Source organism: Eulemur rufifrons, chromosome 2 (assembly GCF_041146395.1).
Source record: "Eulemur rufifrons isolate Redbay chromosome 2, OSU_ERuf_1, whole genome shotgun sequence".
Lineage (NCBI taxonomy): Eukaryota > Metazoa > Chordata > Mammalia > Primates > Lemuridae > Eulemur > Eulemur rufifrons.
This window is the reverse complement of record NC_090984.1, coordinates 58,782,138-58,797,297: the sequence shown is the minus strand read 5'-3', so window position 1 is coordinate 58,797,297 and position 15,160 is coordinate 58,782,138. Positions and strand designations below refer to the sequence as shown.

The following is a 15,160-nucleotide window of genomic DNA, read 5'->3' as shown; positions in this document are numbered from 1 at the left end:
CAGCCTTGAGGCCACAGGTTCCCCACCCCTGAAACCTGATTAATACCAGGTTCATTTGGATGGTCACTGAGCTTCTTTAGGAACTGGAATGTAATATCTAGACTTCTGACCACATCATTAAAAGCTGGAGGACAGACCAAATTGTTGATTTGCTTCCCTCAGCTTCCTCATCTACCACCACCTTCTGACTTTGAAAAAAATAATTTTCTCAGGGCCCTTCATTATTGGCTTCCCATTATTCTGGCAGTTAGATTAGAAGGAGGAAGAAATGAGGGAGGCCCAGATCTTTTCTCCATTCCACAGCCTGATTGCAAAACTGTCCCCACCCACTATTGTCACAGTAAGACAGACTATTACCACTCCTTAGGTATCACAACAGAACGGAGCTGCAGCGGGCGCCACTGCAATGTCAAGGCAAGGCAGCCAGGCTGCGCCCTATCCTCACTGGTGGCTGGGCTTGACTAAGCCGGGAGAAGCAGTGGTCTCTAGGGAAAGAAGCTTTCTCAAATGGGAACAAAAATGAGTGTAAGGCGAACACCCATCCTGGGCACTGTGTGAATTTGGGGTGAGTTCTCCTAGTACTCCAGCTCTGGCCAATCTCTAGTTTTTAGCGGCTAGTAAACTGCCCGGCTGGTGCTAGCGGGGCTCCCAGTTTTCCTGGGCTTTTCCCAAGCCCACCCGAGCACACTTGCACAGGTAATAAACAGTGCGGTTTGAGCGCAACGAAGAGCTTCAGCAACGCGTCCGCAGACAGGATCAAAGGTCGGCGGGGCTGCCAAGAGGCCGAGCCTGCGCAGTCTCGCTCCCGCCTTGGAGAGAAAGGGTGGCGGCAGCGCGGGCTCGCTACACCAGCGTGCTTGCAAGAGGCGGGAAAGTGTTAGGTCGGGTGGCAGCGTCCCTCCCTCCGCCTGCCCTGTCCACCCATCTGCCCAGCGAGCTTGTCCTCACCGACGCCCAGGCCCCGGGGGAGGGGGACAAGAAAGGGCCCGCGCTTCTGACTCATCATTTCCAACCCCTTTCTCGCGCGCACTCCAAGTCTCAGGACTTTGGACCTGGGCACTCGTGCGAGGGGGTGCAGCGACAGCTTCTGGGAACCCCCAGCTCTGCTAAGCGCCAGCCTCTAGCTCTCGCCGGTCTGTGAAGCTGCCGGCGACAGGGATGTAGATCCAGAGTCAGCTCTCAGTTGCCGTGGCTGGGGTAGCGGCGCCCCCGCGCAGGACTGTCTGCCCAGCTCCTCCCCGAACACGGGGCCAGTGGTCGCGTCCGAGGAAACTCGGCTAGGCCCTGACTTCCAGCGCCTCGCGTCACTCAGCAGATGCACAGCGCCCCCACCGCGGAGGGAAGGCTCTTTATTTTCCAGCAGGTCACGGGGTAGCGGGGTGTCCTGGGACTTGTAGTCTCCGCTAGAGTAGAAAGAGACTGGATCGAAGGGGAAACTGGAGCATCCCTGAATTGGATTCAGAGTTGGCGTAGGTGGGAACCCGGGCTTGGAGTGAATGGAATTGTGAAAGGTGGACAGAAGAGAATAGTGAAATAAGGCAGATGTGAAGCTGTATGGAAAGGCAGCGGGGAGGGAGGATAGGGATGCAAGGGAGGAAGCAGCTTTTCAGGGCGGTGAGGTGAGGGAGGACTGTCGTGCAGGTATATTTTCCCCTAACGGGGACGGGTAGGGAAAGGGTCCCGCTCTGAGTAAGGACTGAAGGCTCCCCACCAGATAACATCAAGGGAGTCCAGCTAGCTTCTGAGTTCGGTAGGGTGGGATGCAGGAATGTCTGGAGAGCGCTCCCTCAGGGTAGCAGGAGAGCAACAGCTGTCTGCTCCCCCTTGCCCATTCTCTCACTTGTTCAGTTTCCTGTGCTGGCCACCGTGGGACCGCTCTCCAAACTAGGAACCTCCTCCAACTCAGAGAGGCCCTGAAAACCAGACAGAGGTGTAAGCAAACTGTAGGGGTAAGAAAGGAGAAACCACAGAGAGAAGCAACTGCTTCCTCCTTCTCCATTTTTTCTCATGTTTCCCAAAGCCCTTCCAATATTTAGGCAGCTTCCTAATGCTTTCCTACTCTTCTATCCCCAATCATTTAGATACCCACCTCTTACCCACCATTAGGGGGGAAATGTCCAAAGCCAGAAAGCCAATTAGTTTCATTCTAGGACCTCTTAATTTCCTCCTGCCCAATTGTTTTCCCTTAAGTGCCACTGACCAGAATAGCCTGTGGAAAAATTGGCTGGCAGCTAGCTGCTTTCCTCCCTGCCCGCAATACCTCCTGCAGCTCCTGGTAGTGCAGACTCTGGCTCCTGCAGCATCCTGGCTTCCTCTGGCTCAGCAGGAATAGGGCATACACTGAGATCAGCACTCCCGCTAGGGTGAAGGCCTCAGTGCTGAGCTCCAGCACCAGCAAGCCAGCCAGCTGCAGGTAGACAGGGCTGAAGATGCTGCAGGGACCCAGCACTTGTTTGGTTTGCCCTTTTGCCTCTCCACCTCCTCTTGCCTCCTCATTCTCCCCCCTTTTCCTTCATTCACCCATACCTGGGAGGGTGCAGTTGGGGCTGACCCCAAGGCTGTCTTCATCACCTCGACCACCACCACGATGAAACCCAAGATCAGGTTGAAGGTGTTGAATATCATCATGGCCCGCACCTGCCAGTTGAGCCAGCTCAGCCCTGCCCAGCCTAGGAGACTCATTCCAACCTCAAGCCCCACCTACAGCCTAGCTGAAAACAAAACTTGGCTCCTGCTTCTCCACCTCCAAACAGGGCCATCATCCTCTAACTTTCTTGCTCTCCCTCATCAGTCTTTTAGGCCAGCCAGTGTTGGACAGCTAAGTGGATGAGTCAACACTTAGAGTCACTTCCTGGGCTGAGGGGTGTATGTGTGTCTGTTTTGCAGGGTAAGAGCACAATACTGCATTCTTTTCCCCCCTCTCACCTTCCAGAGACGGGGTGCTCTGCGAAGCTCAAGGGTGACAATCCCAGTGAGGAGACCCTGAATGGTGAGAAGGGCAAGTGTTGAGCTCTGGCCCTATCAGGGAAGGGCCTCCAGGGCCTTCCTTCCACCCTCCTTTGCAGTGGATCTTACTGAGGCCCCGGGTCCAAGAGGTAGTGCTGTGGCCATGTGACAATCAGAGTTCAGGCAGGCAACGGCGACAGCAAAGGGCACCACAGTCACTGCCAGCCATAGCTGACTCACCTGGGGGACAGGACAGGTAGTTGAGAGGGCACTGTCAGAGATTCCTTTCCCTCCTCCCAACCCCTACCTTTTCTAGAGCTTGGCAGTTGGGATGAATGTACCTGGAGGAAAGTAGTCAACCAAGGGCAGTGAAGGAGGTGATAATTAAAAAGTAAATATCATTTTTTTTCTGCCTCATGTTGTAGTTTAGTTACTTACCTGTATATTTTCCCCACATGATAGAAGCTACTTGGAGATTAAGGGTCTTGCCTTGTTTATTTCTGTTTCCTCCACCCTCCTCCCACTCAGAGCCTAGCACAGTTTCTGGCACATGGTAGGTGCTCACTAAACATGGATGGAAGAAATTGAATTGGGTATAAGTGGATATGCTGAGAACTGGGGTGGGGCAGCTTGGCCTCACCGCCAGCACCAAGAGGTGCCCACTTTGCCTGTGCCTTGCCCAGTGCTGTAGCTTTTTCAGACGGAGGCTGCATCTCTCCTCCTCTCGCTGTCCTGTTCTCTCCTCCATGGGGCCCTTGACCACAAGAGCTGGGTGCTTCCTAGGTTGGGAAAAATGCATTATGGGTCCTATCAGGAAACAGGACATGCAACAACATCATTTTCAGCTACCCCTCTGCCCTCTCCCAATATCCAGGGAGTTGAAGCCCAGGGCCTCACACATACCTAATCTGAAGCAACTACTCCAAAAGGTTGGGACACAGCTGGGTCCTAGGACTCCTGAGGAGCTTGGTAGCTCAGAGCAGACGGACAAACTTCTCCTGGCAGAGAAAGGCTGTCAGGGCTGGGGTGTGGTAGGGCAAAGGTCCCTGTGAAGGCCTAAGGATCCAGGGAGTGGCCCTGGGTAGACAGCAGCCTCAGTTCACTCCACAAGACGCCCAGCCCTGCCTCACTCTGTTCCCATTTCCCCTTGTCCCCATTTCTGTCCATCCCGGCTTCCTCTTCTGGTTTTACTCACCTCATCCCCATGGACACTATCAGCCTTGGACCTTAATTTCCCCTCATTTCCATCTAATCTTTCTCATTTCTTTGGCTTCCTCCTCAAATTACTTGCTCTTCCCTGGAGAGATCCTACTTTTTGTCTGGATCGGTCCCCTGTCATTACCACTTGCAGCTTTGTCCCCAGACCAGGTATGGTTTACTTCTACTGACTTTCATGTTTCTCACTGTCTGGACACTTTCTTCTTTCTCCTTCCTTTCTTGAAGTATTTATTCTGAACTGAATAATTGAATAATAGATGGGGAGCCTTGTTTATGGTGGTGATTGTTTTTGACTCAGTGATAACCTGCAGCTAGACATATATGGAAGATGGTCCTTAAATGGTCAGTCTTGGGAAGGATACTATTGCAACAATTAATATTTTTGAGAGAGAAGTTGCCTTGCAGGCAGATAGGCCTGGACTAGAATCTTAGCTCTGCCACTTTCCTAGCTGTGTGACCTAGGACACATTATTCTACCTATTTGAACCTCAGTTTGCTCTCTGACAAATGGGAGCTAACGATATGACTGTAAAGGGTTGTTAATTCACAGCAAGTGCTTAATAACCATTAGTGCTGTTGATGAGGTCACACAGATGCCCACATACTAAAAGGCTTATTCAGAAGCTAAGCTAGGGACATTTATTTCTACAGTAGGAAGCAAAACAAGCTGAGCCCAAATACATACTCTATAGATCAAAGATAGGAAAGGCCCATCTTGGGGCAGAGCCTGAAGTCTGGAGACAACCAGACCTTCGTACAAATCTCAGTTCTACATGGGTGCCCTTGGGCAAGTTGCTTAATCTCTCTGTTTCCTTACCTATAAAGGGAAGTTTATAATACCAATCTCAAGGGGTTGCCTTGAGCATTAAAAGAGAAAACTCATATGAACCAGTTTAGCCTTGCACCTGGTACTGTAAGTGCTCAATAAATGTTAGTGGCTATCATCATCATCATTTATTATTATTGATAATAGAAGAAGACTGAGCCAGAAGACCCCTGGGAGTAAGTACCAAGAGGCAGGGTTCTGGGAGGCAAATGGCCTTCTTTATAAGTCACTTCTGCCCTACCCAGTGCTGAGCCAACATCACTGAAGCACTGTATCTGATCTTTTCTTTCCTGGGGAGTTCGAATCACATTTTAAAGGGATTCTGAGAACTGTTGTTTGTTCACTCCTCCCTCCTCAATCCTCATGTGCATTAATTTTGTTTGGTGGTGATGTGAGATGTTGGGCTTGCATTGAGGATCCCTGAGTTTGCAGGCCAGTGGAGAAAGAGACTCCTTGAGCCTCATTTTCCCTACCTGTAACTTAGGACTAATTATATTATAGAGAGTCATTGTAAGGATTATATGCCATTAAATATGTGAACATGCATTCAGTAAATATTGACTTAATATGAATATACTACTTACAAGTTTGTAGCCTCCGTCTAGACTACAATCTCCTGGAAGGAAGGTAGCACATCCTTCTCCTCTGTGCATCCCCTACAGCGCTGAGTACAGTGCCTGGTACTTAGTAAGCACTCAGTAAATATTTGTTGTATTGAAGGGCCATTAAAGTGACTTGAGGAATGGAAAATAGAATTCTAGAGGAAGGAGAGGGAATTGTTTATAAAGAACAGAAAGGGCCGAAGAGTAACTTTAATAATGTTTCTTATACGGCCGACATTAACTATCTCTATAATCGCCCCTCCTCCTCCCCCCAAAGAGAGACAGAAATTGTAAGGGAGAGGCTTTGAGATAAAACCCCAGGAAGAACTTCCCGAGTCTGTGCATGTTGGGGCAGAAAGAGCGGCAGAGCCAACTCCTTCCCTGGTATGTCCGGGTTTAGGGTGGGAGGGGCAGTGCTGCTTGGAGGCTGGGGGAAGGACGAGATGACCTTTCAAAATCTCTTCCAGTCTCCTGTTGGAATCGTCTGTGCGCCCCACCCCCGCTCCCTCCCTTTCTCCCTCCCTCCGACAGCGCCCCCAGTCTCCAAACTGCCCGCACCCCGCCCCTGGCGGCGGCTTCTCGCGGCTCCCGGGGTCCCCTGCTCCCTGTCCCCGGAGCCAGAACCCAGCTCCCGCGCGGCTCCCAGCCCCGCCGCGCCGCCCCCCGCATGCTAATGGCCGGGCCGCCTCCCGCCGCACACAATGCGGGCCAGGGCCGGGGGCGGGGGACCGGGGAGGGGGCGGGGGCCGGGCCGGGGGCGGGGGGGCCGGGGCCCGGCGCATCTCCCCCGGCCCCACGTAACGCTGACGCCCGCGCCGCCGGCCCGCCGCCCGCCGCCGCCGCCGCTGCCGCCGCCGCCCGCTCCGCCGCCGCCCGCCCGGGGCTCGTGAGTAGCCGCTCCCCCCACTCCCGGCCCCCCCGCGTCCGCCACCCGGCCCCCGCCCCCGGCCCCCTCCCCCCCTCCCGGAGGGGGGGCCGCTCCGCGCGCCGGACTCGGAGCAGGTGCAGGGGGCGGGGGCGGGGGAGGGGCGCCGGCTCGGCCCCAAGCAAACTTCGCCCAGAGCTCCTGGGGGGGCGGGATGGGGGTGGCGGCCTCAGAAGCCTGGAGAGCTAGGGGGGCCCCGAGAGAGGGGGGGCCAGGTGGAAGAGCCGGGGGAGCGGACACCAAAGGGGAAGGGCCAACGGGGGTGGAGTGGGGGCGGGGGTGGCGAGTGTCTTTGTAGGGGCCCGAAGGCAGGGCGCGAGGGGCCTGGGGGGTGCGGGGCTGCTGAGTCGCGAGCCTGAGTGGATGCGCGCCCCCCCGGCCCAGGTAGGGCTGGTGGGGGAGGGGGAAGGAACCCAAACTCTCCGGGAGTCGGGGCGGGGGGGTGGGGTAGGAGGAGGGGAAAGGATGGGGGGTGCCTCTCTCTCTGCGTCCCAAACAAAGTGTCACAAAGAGCTCGGCCCGCGGCTGCAGCGGAGGCGGCTGTAACTCAGCTTTTGTTCTCCTGGCCAGGGGTAGCTGAGCCCTGGCCTCCCTATCTCCCAGCCCTGCCCCCCATTATCCTTCTGGCTTATATTTCCCGGGAGGGGTCTGAGGTGTTGCTGGGAAAACCTCTCCTGTGGGATCACAGGTCATACCCTACTTGCCAACCTATTTCTGGGAGGGGGATTTTCCCAGAGGCTCTTTTGCCCACCCCCCCCACCTCCCCCACTTCCCAGTCTGAGGACTGAAGCTCCTGTGGGTGCTAAGACTGACTTTTCTAGGGTCAGCTTCAGTTAAGGGGAGTTAGGGCTGGCTACATACCCCCCTTCCCCCAATCCAGGTCCTCCAGAACTTTCAGAATCGGGGTCATGTTAGGACATGCCTCTGGGATAAGATTCATCGTGGTGGGTTGGCAGCAGGTGAGCAGGTGTACCTTTCCCTTGCTTTCTGCTCTCTGTTTGGAGTCCATGACTGAGGTTCCATGCCCCGGACTGAGGAGAGTGAGGATGGAAGGACGGAGGCTTTACCAAGAACTAGGTGTAAAAGGCAGGCAAACTCTGGAGTGGGGTAGATTTGAAGCAGCTATCTGAGCAGTGAGATTCAGAGGGCCTGGGGAGGAGACCATAAAAGTGAACAACTGGCACTTCTATGTGATCAAGGTAGTCTTGACTTTGGACCACCTAAGAAGCTCCCTTTCCTTTTAACCCCATCTAGTGCAGTGGCAATCATAATTGTTAGCAGACTTGGGAGGTGTAGGTTTCTCAACAGAGGGAAAAACATCAAGTATTAAAGATGACCAGAGACAGAGGCCTAGTTACAGCCAAATCCCAAAAGTCCTGAACCCCTGCCCCTTACACTTTGACCCTAAAAACTTTTGAACCACAAAGCTTGAGGGACAATCTTTGTGGTCCATTTAGCCGATGCTTCTATATACCAGTCGTTTCTAAGTCTTTTTACCAACCATTCCATCCTTCTCTATTCAGTAAGGTTTGATGGTCCACACCCCTTCCCCACCAGTGCTGTCCTAGCATGTAAGAATAATTGGCCTGTTGCTTTTAAAAGATTTCTGATCCCTATCCCAGGCCCTGCATCCCTATGGAATCTAAATAAGGGCAAGATAACCCCTGATTCCCAGTGGGGGTGGAAAGTAGGTCAGTGCTACTGTCTGGCCAAGTCTCATGGCAGTGTTTAAGGGCCAACCATAGAAAACTCTGTGATTATTGTCCTCTGGCAATACATGCATGACCTAGGTTCCAAGGCAGTTCATAGAATCCCAGTCCCTGTCAGTGCTTTCCTCTATTGAGAAAAAATCATGGGCTAGACACTTGGAACCTGGTTTGGTGTGGAGATGATTCGGGAGAGCTTGACCGAGCCTAGGAAAATCTCTCAGTGAGTTTTGTTGATGTTAGGCCATCTTCTGGGAAAACTTTCCCTGCTGGGGAATTCAGCTTCAGTTTGGGCCTTCTTGTATATTACTGTATTTCCATCCTGTAACTTGTTATGTGCAAAGTGGTTTTTTGTTGTTGTTTTGTTTTGGGAGGGAAGCTTTGCCCTCTTCCTACTTTTCTTGCCTCGGATCTGAGGCCAGCTTCCCATGAAGTAATTTTGCTTGCTATCCTAAGACAGTTTTAGGGGCCCTGGAATCTTCTCAGAATCAGAGTATGTGCGCATAGGTTAGTCAGCTATGACCATGCAGTATTCCCAGCTCCCCGTCTCCCCGCCATCTGCTTCCTCTGAATATACCAGATTGGCTGTACACCAGGATGTTCCGGGAATCCCCAGGAGAGCAACAGAATGTGATGGACCCAAATATGATGCCTCAGTAACTCATTCCAGGATGTACAAACTGTGACTGTCAGGACACTCCTTATAGCTAATTAAAATTCTTCTAGTTACATCTATTTTCTATTACCTCTGTCTATTTTCAGTGATATCCAAAAGGCCTAAATAATCCCTCTGGTACCACTGTTTTTTTTTTTTTTCCTATGGTTCCCAGATAGGAATTAAAAAAAAAAAAAAAAAAAAATCTTTAGCTTTTCTCAGTGCCTCATCTGTGATGCTAAAATGGCAAACGAGGTCCCTCTATCCCTTCATAGCTCTATCTATGGTACTGAGGTGGCCAAAGTGGCTTCCTTGGTAGCCCACTGCACTCTCCATGGTACTGAAGGAATGACCATTTATTTTAACATCTCTCTGGGGTCCAGAAGGGTCCTGTGACTTAGAACCACAAAACTTTCTTCTAGTTGGAAGGGACTATCAGTATAAATTAGTCCAACCCCCTTATTTTACAGATGAGTAAACTGGGAGGTTAAGTGATTTACTGAAGGTTGTAGGGCTATTAATGGTCAGACTGGGCCCACAATAGCCTTGTACCCCTCAGACCTATTATAACTCACCTTTCGTGACACTATTCAGTGAGCCCAGCTAGTCTCTTAGTCCCAGGAAAGGAGTTTATTTGGAGAATCCAGAGGATGAGAGTGGGTGCCCTAGTTTGGAGCTATAGAAACACACATATTAAATGGTAGTGGAGGTCATCTAGTGACCCTTTGACAAGGACACTTTGTTAATTAACCTTCTGCTAATAATACTACTATAGCCCAGATTCCACATGTAACAGGTTCCTTCTGCTTCATGCAGTCTTACCACATCCACTAAATGTTGAAAATTAAAGAAGTCTTGGACCTCCAGAGCCTTTTCTCTCTGCTGATAAGCAGGGCTGACTCTTGGCCCAGTTCTCTTCTATTAAAGATCCTTAAGCTAAATAATGCTTGAATCCTTTTCTTTCTTAGTAACCCATTTCAGTTTCATAATGCCTTTTGTAAGGAAGTTCTTTATATCTCAAATATTCTTTCTATCTTAGGCAAAAAAATAGGTTAGGCCCACATGCATTTAGCCTTGACCAGATACAATTCTACATGGAGGCAAAAAGGTAGACTGGATGACTTCTGGTCATCCTCTCAGGCCTATTTCCATGAATCTTAATTCTGGGGTTGCTTCTAAGTCCTAATGCTGATCTCCTCTGCAGCTTAGAATCAGGAATACCCCTACCCCATCCTCTTCCTCTCAGTGCTCCTCTCCTTCCCTAGCACTGGAGGTCTGCACGTCCCAGGCCTAGGGAATTTTAGCCTGGAGAATTTTAACCCCTTCCTGCTCAGAGCATGTGCTGAGCCCCTATCTGTGCAGATGGCCCAGCCCCGCCCCCCATCCCTCACTCCAGCCTCTTGAGCTCAGAGCCAGTGTAATCCTCCTCTTGTGTGAGGGAGCCTCTCCCCTGCAGAGAGGAGGAAAGCCTGCCTCGGAACAGCCCTGGACAAAGGGGCTCAGATGCCCCATCATACCACAGGCTCCAAGGTTTGAAACAAGGGGATGAATCCTATACGGTATTTGCCGTTTTTAACCCTTTCCCCAGGCTGGCCGTGCCCCTTAACTTCCACTCCTCCCCCAACTCTCTCTTCATTCCCTCTCCCTCTGGCTCTCTCCCCCTTCATGCCCCTCCCCCTCTGTCTGTCTTCAGACTCTCTGCTGCTGGGAGGTGTTTCTCTCCCATGCATGAATGAGTCTCTGTAATGAATGGAAATGAATGGATCAGGAATCCAGGCGGAGGGAGGGAGAATGAGGGGGGAAAAGACAGAAAGACAGGGTAAGGGCAGAAGGAAGCATTGGAACCTGGAAGGATGTTTGGTTGGCTGGTCATTTAAGGGTCTGAGAGCAACTGGTCCCACCTGGATAACTGGGGAGCATGGCAGGCCCACCCCATTTGTTCATAACACTGTGCAGCCCAACCCAAATGGGAGAGGGGTATACTGTGATGGTTTCCCTACCACCAGGGGGTGGGATGGTAGTGGTGGTTCTGGACCAGACATTTAAAATGTCTAATTTGGGGAAGAAACCTGGGATATTAGGGAGCCTCGTGGGCTTGGCAAATCAAGGGGTACAGTTTTTTAGTACAGCTGCCTCCTGTGCCTCAGATGCAAGTAGGGAGAAGGGATAGGTTTTAGGAATACAGGGTGCTAAGATTCTGGAGTAGAGGGTGACTTTCCACTGCTGAAAATCAGGGCTCATCTTTTCCTCCAAATCTGTCTCTCTTGCTTTAGCTCCTCAGCACCTGTTGCCTTCATTAGCAGCTTTTCCTCCTCTTCCCTGCACTCCCCAGAACCAAAGAATGTGAAGGGGGTCCATGGAGGTGAGTGAAGCTCTGGCCTCAACTTACAAGTACTTATAACTGCATACTCCTCCCCTGCCTACCTCTTTCTTTGACCTCCCATTATTAGAAATTATCTTCTTGGCTCCAACATCTCAATTCCCATCCATCCCCCAACTTCCCGAGGTGAGTGGCACCCAGCGTTCCTGGTTCAGGCCCCAGTCCACTTTCCCTCGTGTTCTGGTCCTCGATCCCCTTGCTTCCTCCACAGCTCTCCGTTTTCCACCCTTTGCTCTACTTCCATCTTTCTCCACAGGGCTCACGTCCCCGTGCCCCGGGCGGCCACTTAGCGCCGTCGCCGCCGGCTTTCGACGGCGAGCTGGATCTGCAGCGCTACTCCAACGGGCCAGGCGTGAGCGCAGGGTCGCCCGGGATGGGAGCAGTGACCTGGTCTGAGAGTCGTGCAGGCGAAAGGCGCTTCCCCTGCCCTGTTTGCGGGAAGCGCTTCAGGTTCAACTCCATCCTGGCTTTGCACCTGCGGGCGCATCCCGGCTCCCAGGCCTTCCAGTGCCCACATTGCGGCCACCGCGCAGCGCAGCGGGCTCTGCTGCGCTCCCACCTGCGCACGCACCAGCCTGAACGTCCACGTAGCCCCGCTGCACGCCTGTTGCTGGAGTTGGAGGAGCGCGCGCTACTGCGCGAGGCCCGATTGGGGAGAGCCCGAAGCTCAGGGGGCATGCAGACCACCCCTGCCACTGAGGGTCTGGCGCCGCCCCAGGCTCCATCGTCCGCCTTCCGTTGCCCCTACTGCAAAGGCAAGTTTCGCACCTCGGCGGAGCGGGAGCGCCATCTGCACATCCTGCACAGGCCCTGGAAGTGCGGCCTGTGCAGTTTCGGCTCCAGCCAGGAGGAGGAGCTGCTGCACCACAGCCTGACGGCCCACGGGGCTCCCGAGCGCCCCCTGGCGGCTACCTCCGCTGCGCCCCAGCCCCAGCCTCCACCCCAGCCTGAACCTAGATCAGTCCCTGAGCCGGAGCCCGAGCCCGAACGTGAGGCAACCCCGGCCGCCACTCCTGCCGCTCCCGAGGAGCCTCCCGCACCTCCGGAGTTCCGCTGCCAAGTGTGCGGCCAGAGCTTTACACAGTCCTGGTTTCTCAAGGGCCACATGCGCAAGCACAAGGCTTCCTTCGATCATGCGTGTCCCGTGTGTGGCCGCTGCTTCAAGGAGCCCTGGTTCCTTAAGAACCACATGAAGGTGCACGCCAGCAAGCTGGGTCCACTGCGTGCCCCGGGGCCCGGTTCCGGGCCTGCCCGGGCCCCCCAGCCTCCTGATCTGGGCCTACTGGCCTATGAGCCTTTGGGCCCAGCCCTCCTCTTGGCCCCGGCACCCACCCCTGCTGAGCGCCGTGAGCCCCCGAGCCTCTTGGGCTACCTGAGCCTGCGAGCTGGCGAAGGCCGGCCCAATGGTGAGGGTGCGGAGCCTGGCACCGGCCGCAGCTTTGGAGGCTTCCGCCCACTGCCCTCTGCTCTCCCGGCACGGGCTCGGCGGCACCGCACGGAGGAGCCGGAGGAGGAAGAGGAGGTGGTGGAGGCCGAGGAGGAGACCTGGGCTCGGGGCAGGTCGCTGGGCCCTCTGGCTTCCCTGCACCCGCGCCCAGGCGAGGGGCCAGGGCACTCTACGCCTGCTACGGGGGCCCAGGCAAGATCGACCACCACGCAGGGTACGTAGGGACCTTCCTCTCTCCGGGTATCCCTCATCCTTGGCGAACTCTGACGCCACCACTCTCCTCCTGTAGCTTCCTTTTAGAAAGGACCTTTTATTTCTTCCGAGATTCCCCCCCCCCCCCCAGGCTTCGCCATCTTCTGAGGACACTGATTCTTAACTCACAACAAATTCAACACTTAAGGGTCCCCTCAACCCGCTGTTTCCTCCTGGTCCCCGAGGGGAAGCAGTCTTATGGGGGTGGTGGGAGCGCGTGGCCCAGACCGGACGAAGGGCCACTCTTACTTCTTGACGTGTGTATTGCAGAAGAGAACGGGCTGTTGGTTGGAGGGACCCGGCCTGAAGGGGGCCGGGGGGCCACCGGCAAGGATTGTCCATTCTGTGGAAAATCTTTCCGCTCAGCGCATCACCTCAAAGTGCACCTGCGAGTGCACACAGGTGAGGGAGGCATCCTCTGGCTTGGGGAGGGGACTGGAGTGCAGGAAGAAAGGTGAGGGCTACGGGAATCGCCGAGAGGTGACCTTCGTTCGGAAGCCTTCGAATTGGCCAGAGATCAGTTGAGGAAATCTCCCCTTATTAAATCAAAACGGGAGGGAGAGGCAGCTTTTTTTTTCCTGGTCCTGAGAATAAGGTCTGTAAATTGAGCGAAATGCCGGTGGGGGTGTGCAGTGATCATAACCTCGTGACCCTATCCCACCCACTCTCCTCAGGTGAGCGCCCCTACAAGTGTCCGCACTGCGACTACGCGGGCACCCAATCCGGCTCGCTCAAGTATCACCTACAGCGTCATCACCGGGAGCAGAGGAGCGGGGCAGGCCCCGGGCCACCCCCAGAGCCACCTCCCCCTTCCCAGCGGGGTTCGGCCCCGCCGTCTGGAGCCAAGTCGGCTCCGCAACCTGCAACCTGGGTCGAGGGCACTGCAAGCCCCCGGCCTCCTTCCAGTGGTGCCGGGCCGGGGTCCCGTCGGAAACCCGCCAGTCCCGGGAGGACCCTGCGCAACGGGCGAGGCGGTGAGGCCGAACCCCTGGACCTGTCCCTGCGGGCCGGGCCAGGAGGCGAGGCCGGGCCGGGGGGTGCCCTCCACCGTTGCCTCTTTTGCCCCTTTGCCACTGGAGCCCCCGAGCTCATGGCCTTGCACCTTCAAGTGCACCACAGCCGCCGGGCTCGGGGCCGCCGGCCACCACAGGCTGACGCGTCCCCTCCCTATACCCGAGCACCATCAGGATCGACCCCTCCCAGTCCCTTGCAGGAAGGGGAGGAGGGCCCCGGGCTGTCGAGATCGGGAGAGGCGGGGCTGGCGGGGCAAGAACGGTAGGGAGCCCTCTTAGGGGCGATTAGCTTAGTGAGTTTACCCCGCCGGAGCCGGGGAGCGCTAGAGGTAGTTGGTAGAGCAGCCAGCAGGGGGCAGCGTGGGACCCATATCCCAGCCCCAGGCGGACCAGAGGTGGAGGGGGCGGTGGGCGTAGGAAGGTGGGCGGGCGGTACCCACCCAGCCCAAGGGAGTCACAGTGCCTTAGAAGTGGCAGAGGTGAGGGTCAAAGAACGGGGTCCCAGGGCTGGCAGAGAAGGCTGTGTCCCTGTTGAGGAGCCACTCTGCCAGTCTTTGCTGGTCCATAGGCGTGAGAGTTTATTTTTGTACAAGGGGTGGGGGTGGGGGGCACTGTACTCTTCTTGCCCCATCAGGGGCCCTGTAGACGTCGCTATTTTTGGTACGATTCCTGTCATCCCTGTCGCAGAGTCGTGTCCCCAATAAACAGGTGTCGTGAGGCACAGGCCCTGTGTCTGTCTATGTCCTATTCCCCTCCTTGGGCTCTTATGTCCAGGAAATAATCATCTTTCCACACACTTATTACCCAAAGAATTTGATAAGAAATGCAGAATCTTGGGCTTTACCCCTAGGCTTCTGATGCAGTAGCTCTGGGTGGGGCCCAAGAATTACCATTTAAGGGGTAGTCTGGGGGTTCTCATGTATTGTGGCCTGAGGGCTTCATTTTGAGAATTGCTGGACCACATGTGGGGGGAGGAACTTCAAAGAGTGCAATGAGCCTCTGGTAGCCACATTCTTCCAGGCTCATACAGTCGGCTTTGGGTCACTAAGAGGTGGAGGGTACCTTCTAGCCTTGGTCCTATTTTCTGTGTTGTCATTAAGGGTTGGTTGAGGGGAAGTGCTCAAGTTATTTGGATCACCTTTATCTAGAGGACTACTCTAGCTCCTCAGAGGCAAAAGTGTGAGTACATA

The 15,160-nt window shown here is 54.6% G+C and overlaps 2 protein-coding genes across 8 annotated transcripts; one reads left to right on the top strand and one right to left on the bottom strand.

The window, feature by feature from the left end:
- The first annotated feature begins 356 nt into the window (after positions 1-356).
- Positions 357-14,695, top strand: ZNF219 (zinc finger protein 219). 6 transcript variants are annotated; one of them, XM_069485178.1, is made up of 6 exons: positions 6,462-6,478; positions 7,398-7,476; positions 11,152-11,240; positions 11,515-12,919; positions 13,228-13,359; positions 13,632-14,690. In XM_069485178.1, exons 3-6 carry the CDS (start codon positions 11,235-11,237, stop codon positions 14,234-14,236), a joined length of 2,148 nt encoding a protein of 715 aa, XP_069341279.1. In that variant the 5' UTR covers positions 6,462-6,478; positions 7,398-7,476; positions 11,152-11,234; the 3' UTR covers positions 14,237-14,690. The 6 variants fall into 6 exon arrangements, with proteins under 6 accessions (XP_069341315.1, XP_069341305.1, XP_069341296.1 ...); XM_069485214.1 differs by lacking the exons at positions 6,462-6,478; positions 7,398-7,476 and adding an exon at positions 357-565 and having other exon boundaries at positions 13,632-14,695; XM_069485204.1 differs by lacking the exons at positions 6,462-6,478; positions 7,398-7,476 and adding an exon at positions 5,926-5,976 and having other exon boundaries at positions 13,632-14,695.
- On the bottom strand, positions 1,331-5,951 carry TMEM253 (transmembrane protein 253). 2 transcript variants are annotated; one of them, XM_069485225.1, is made up of 7 exons: positions 3,850-3,890; positions 3,587-3,725; positions 3,076-3,186; positions 2,926-2,982; positions 2,527-2,637; positions 2,261-2,407; positions 1,639-1,913 (listed from the first exon to the last, which is right to left on the bottom strand). In XM_069485225.1, exons 2-7 carry the CDS (start codon positions 3,692-3,694, stop codon positions 1,845-1,847), a joined length of 603 nt encoding a protein of 200 aa, XP_069341326.1. In that variant the 5' UTR covers positions 3,695-3,725; positions 3,850-3,890; the 3' UTR covers positions 1,639-1,844. The 2 variants fall into 2 exon arrangements, with proteins under 2 accessions (XP_069341334.1, XP_069341326.1); XM_069485233.1 differs by lacking the exons at positions 3,587-3,725; positions 3,850-3,890 and adding an exon at positions 5,575-5,951 and having other exon boundaries at positions 1,331-1,913; positions 2,849-2,982.
- Positions 14,696-15,160: the final 465 nt, after the last annotated feature.

What these genes read in the sequence shown, in the direction of transcription:
- TMEM253 (XM_069485225.1), bottom strand. Translation starts at nt 3,694, where the DNA reads ATGGAGGAGAGAACAGGACAGCGAGAGGAGGAGAGATGCAGCCTCCGT. An exon ending in GGCACCTCTTGGTGCTGGCG is followed by an intron (nt 3,187 to 3,586) that starts GTGAGGCCAAGC and finishes CCTGTCCCCCAG; the next exon opens with GTGAGTCAGCTATGGCTGGC. An exon ending in CTCTTGGACCCGGGGCCTCA is followed by an intron (nt 2,983 to 3,075) that starts GTAAGATCCACT and finishes CTCACCATTCAG; the next exon opens with GGTCTCCTCACTGGGATTGT.
- ZNF219 (XM_069485214.1), top strand. An exon ending in AAGATCGACCACCACGCAGG is followed by an intron (nt 12,920 to 13,227) that starts GTACGTAGGGAC and finishes TGTGTATTGCAG; the next exon opens with AAGAGAACGGGCTGTTGGTT. An exon ending in GCACCTGCGAGTGCACACAG is followed by an intron (nt 13,360 to 13,631) that starts GTGAGGGAGGCA and finishes CACTCTCCTCAG; the next exon opens with GTGAGCGCCCCTACAAGTGT.